A 5,101-nucleotide genomic window follows, 5' to 3' on the forward strand; every position below is an offset into this window, starting at 1 on the left:
GTTATTTACCCTCACGATGTTCTCAACTAGTAAATATGCAATACCATGGCACACTATTTTGAGTTATTCTCAATCTTTATATTTCTATAGATAAATAAAATTTTAATTATTCATTTGTTAAGAAATTTGAGGGTCAACAATGCTAATTCAGGTATTTGACGCATGATTTGCGCTAGGAACTATTAGCCGAGCATTGGGCAGTAAGCACTGAGTGTGTTTCGAGTGCACAACGTAAGCCTCACAAAACTAAGCCCCACGTGTGAGCCTCGGGGTGTTTTGATAGTGCCCCGCCCAGTGCGAGCCACGAGGCGAGTCTCAAGAAAGCCTTTTAAAACATTGTTCAACACCCAAATCTACCTCAAATGAGCTCAAATTTAATTAATAAGTTCCATATATCATAAAGAATAAATCACAATCATCAATTTATCAAAATAACAACAAATAAAACTCATTTTACAACAATTGTAATATCAATATATGATATTTCAAGAAAACTTGAGACAACTATATCTAAATGCACGTCAGTTTGTAATCACTACTTCGCTAATATATAATAACACATATAATGTTTTGTTATAACAATCGAACCTAATTTACCCACAATCTTGATCTCAAAATCGTCATCTTTAAATGTGTAAAACAAGGATCTTGCCGTCACAATATTTTCCATAGCAGATAACACAGGAAATTAAGCATAATGCAGGTTACAAAATATCAACGTTCCCATGGTAGACTTAAATAGAATAGCAAGGAATCGATAAGTTCCAATGACATGGAAGTGCACACAAATATAGAATCATACTTCAAATATCAAAGTATAAAGGAATTGTCTTTTTAGTACATTCTCCCCGAACACTTACGAGAACCACATCTACAATTCTTTTTCTTCAGATTGCCATTTGCATCATAAACTTGATCGATCTGGTAGTTGTAGTGATAAGTAAGCTCCTCTAATGGAACAATACTTTTGGAAGCGAAAAACATTATGTGAGGTACTCTCCTATCACCATGGTCATACATGACATTTTGCGCGTAAAGGTTCGGCGAGCAGCTATGGTTGATAAATCTTCCAACATTCCCATATCTTGCTGCATCAAGTGTAAAGCCATCTTCATCCTTCCTCTGAGAACAATTTGACTCTACTTCGAACTTATTATTCCTTTCGGGGATTTCTTCATCATAGTTGCTAACATCAAACAAGTACTCATCATGATCTGTTCTTTTTTCGGCTTCCTTTTCATCAAGCAACTCCCCAACATATTCACATATAAAACTTCCAGATGATACATAATCCCGTGACCTCAAACCCCATCCTCTTGATTCAGTCTTGAAAACCTCCAAATGGTAACGAGGACCACGTTGGCTAACTCTGTTTTTGCAAGAAGGGGGGCATTTGCAAGACGGACCACACTCATAAACAAGTGGCTTTGCTCTAATAATAGCCCCTCTTGAGTTAAATGGAATCTCACCTCCATTCTTAGAAGCACAAGAGCATTGCTCAGAATCCGAGCATCCACTTGTGCAACTGCAACCTTGAGGCATAGAAATATAATACCAATCTGGACATTGCATTTTGGTAATGTAAGTAAATGGTGGGGGTCTCTCATCATCTATTGCATTGACAGCTGGGATTGGTATTTTCTCCTTTCCTTGCGAGATATCATAGTCCACAACAAACTCCCCCTCCATAACTGATTTTGTTGCCTTGTTAACATTTGGAAGAAAGTAGTTTACCTTGTCTAAATATGCTGGATGTGACATTAGCTCACGAGTAAGTTTAGGCTGGCCAAAATTTCTTTTCAGTTCAAACTTGAAAACAAATTTTCCAGTTGGACCTCTTTCTTGCCAATACTTCGTCACAGTGTACAGCCCATCGTAAATGTATCTTATATCACTCTTTTCATCTTTCACTCTTTGTCGACTACGAATAACCCTCACCGGATATCCCGAGTCCATGGAGTTCTTCAAGGCAAGATTACCCCCTTCAAGCTTTTGATCTTCCACTCTCGTACCAGAAATATTTGGATTCCCACCTTGACCTACGTAAATGAATGTTTGAGAAGATATGGTCTCGTTGGCGTACCGACCAGAATCCACAATACTAATTGCAGCATCTTTTCTGTTAATATTCACATAATCGATACCTCTAATAAATTGGCGATGTAGTCCGACCATAACAAGTTCTGCCCTAAACCGGAATTGATCTCCAATTTCAACTCCAGGAACATGTCCAAAAGTCCACCCATAATTTACCCACTTTTTCTGATTCTTCAAACTCATTGCTGCCTCTATATGAATACTTCTTTTTCTTTCACATTTCTTTGCTTTAACTTCTCGCAAAAGTTTAGTGTACAGGTCATCAAAAAGTTTCAGAGCCTCTCTAACTTTGTTCGCTTTCTGAAAATCTTCATATTCAGTTAACAATCCTTGACCATAAACATCACACAAGGAAGTAAAAGTCCTTAAATCTTTTTGAGAAACTCTGGGAACTATTTGCTTCTTCATGACCACAAAGTCATTTTGATCCCAATCTTTGGAGACAAAATCCTCACCTTTGTATAGTTTGTTGTGTTGCTCAGAACGTACGGTCTTAGGCGATGGCTCAAAATTAACTGCATGTTCAAAATTAATCATGCACTTGCCTAACGGTTCTAGACACTTAACTTTTTCTGTGTGCACGATCTCACACTTGTCGTCCTTCTTAAAAGTACTTCGAGACTTGAGACTTGATTTTAAAGAGCTCCACTCTAAGCGGGATAAAATGCAAATTTCATCATCTACGCTAGTCTTGGATTCATCATCAAATACTTTTTCGTGATGAATTCTCTTGCTTCTTTCATTACTTGGTTCATTTTGACCTTCAAATTCTTTCATCTTCAAAGGTTGATTTCCATTCATAGGTGGGAGTTGCTCACATAAGGTTCTCAAATTACTTGAATCATCAACCTCTTTTAGAGATGCACCAGTTGCAACCAAATCATCCTTTTTAGCCTTCCAGGGAGTTAATGGCAAATCTATTTGCACATCTTTTGGTCGGATTGCAGGGTTACCACTCAAATTATTTGGCACAAAAACTCCTAAAGGCTTGCCCGACTTAGACATTTCCAAAGCAACACTAGAACTACTTTTGATCTCAGCTTCAGCAGAGCATTGAGTATCGATTCCATCCATTTGAGTAACGCACGGGCTACAATTCTGAGGAAAATTTCGCGTAGCACCAACTTTTACACGCTTTGTAGTGGATGGAAACTTCGGGACGATCTCAGCATCACCATAGCATTGAATACCGCTTCCAGTCGTTTGAGAAACAAATGGACCACAATTTTCAGGAAAATTCCGGGTAGTATCAACTTTTAGGCGCTTAAACGCGGACGGACATCTTGGATATTCATCGTAAACGCTCTGATGTAATCTCTTCCCAAGCATCATTGAGGGACTTGTTTCCGTTAACACAGACATCTACACGATGATAAAGCAAAATACATTACAAGAAATCGAAGAATATGCTTATATACATCTAACAAGACAAGGCATTATTAAGGTTGAACAACAATAGTAGGTTTCGATTGAACAATAGGAGTGATTTGATCAAGGGCTTGATTAGAAGAAAATGAGTGATGGATTTGTGTCATAGCTTATGAGATGAGAATTGTCCAACACTCTATAAAGAGATCCATTTTTATCTAGGACTAAATATTTAAGCGTGGACAAAATAACATGGAGGCCCAACATCGAGCAAACAAAGAAATTTGTGGATGAACTTGGGCTCTGAGAGCATGTGAAAAAAATAAACCTTTAGGCCTAACTAAAAGCCAAAAGAAGATGAGAATGTTCGAAGACCATATGAGGAAATCCATGTTTAAAATATGTGGGATCTAATTTTTTTCTTAAATACAAAACAAACCAAATATATATCGGTATCTTGAAATTGAAAACCAAACCAAACCAAACCAAACTAAAGATTTGTCGGCCGTAATGTTGTTTGGTTTGATTTTTGATTTGATTCGACTTTTTTGTTTTTTCTTGAACACCCTTGGACAGGTCCTACGAGTAGGGCAATGAACACACTTAAGGCATGGAGCGTAAACTTCACGAGACAAGTGCCTCCTCCGTGTGCTTCAAGGCGTTCTTCAAGTACCTCACCCTGAATGAGGACTCAGACAAAATCCAACGAAAGCTTTTTAAACAAGTGATAAACTAACTTATAATGTTTCGACCAAACAAGTCATCTACCGTAAAAACAGATGAAATGAGTTGAAGCCAAATAGAAAGAAAAGCACTACATTACACAAATACATAATCAATGGTTAACGCTAGGATCATAAATTAAAAGTTACACCTACATATATGCATATCGTTATTATTGAACTGCCTAATGCCCCGTACAGATAAAGAAAATTATGTCAGGTAACTAAAGGAAACATCAAGAAAAGCAATAACATACCTGAAGTAAGATTTCAAGTGTTGGCTTCAAAATATCCAAATGCTTTTAAAACCTAAAACCCTTCTCCAAAAATTATTTGCTGCGAGAGGAAGACCAATAAAAGTATGCAATATGCCGATACCAAGCTGCTATTTATACATGTAAAAAACCCTAGGCATTCGATTCCTATTCAAATTGGGTCTCTTAGGTTTCCATAGCAGACACGGAAGTCATATACAGAGTTGCCATAATCACCATCCTAATTCTAATTTAGGTAAAACTCTGAAGTCGGCGTAGTTATCGTTTCCACTTTCCTTTTGTTCTTTTTCTCTTTTATATTCCCTTTTGAATTCGAATTGGCAAAATCCTTTCCTATGAAATCTTGGATTCCCCAAATAACTTGATCTCCAAGCTTTACAAGCGCAATGTGGGTAACATCATATTTTCCCGTTCTCTCCAATTTATAGATGGAAAGTATAAGTTAAATGTGTTTAACAAGTCAGACAATTTAATTTAATTTAAAGAGTAATAACTGAAGGAGATTACGTAACACATAATTATGATTTTGTGATTAAAGTTCATATGCAAAACATAGTCATTAATTGCAAATAGATAGAGTGAATTTTTTTCTATCTATATTATGGTACTGCTCTAACATTTATTCACCTTTTGCGGTTC

General features: G+C 36.8%; 1 protein-coding gene across 1 annotated transcript; it reads right to left on the reverse strand.

Annotated features, from left to right (window-relative positions):
* Nucleotides 1-605: 605 nt before the first annotated feature.
* LOC107822737 (histone-lysine N-methyltransferase, H3 lysine-9 specific SUVH6-like) lies at nt 606-4,874 on the reverse strand. Its single transcript, XM_016649304.2, has 2 exons — nt 4,445-4,874; nt 606-3,459 (listed from the first exon to the last, which is right to left on the reverse strand). Exon 2 carries the CDS (start codon nt 3,457-3,459, stop codon nt 835-837), a length of 2,625 nt encoding a protein of 874 aa, XP_016504790.1. The 5' UTR covers nt 4,445-4,874; the 3' UTR covers nt 606-834.
* Between the last annotated feature and the right edge of the window lie 227 nt (nt 4,875-5,101).

Source organism: Nicotiana tabacum, chromosome 4, assembly GCF_000715075.1.
Source record: "Nicotiana tabacum cultivar K326 chromosome 4, ASM71507v2, whole genome shotgun sequence".
NCBI classification, from domain to species: Eukaryota; Viridiplantae; Streptophyta; class Magnoliopsida; order Solanales; family Solanaceae; genus Nicotiana; species Nicotiana tabacum.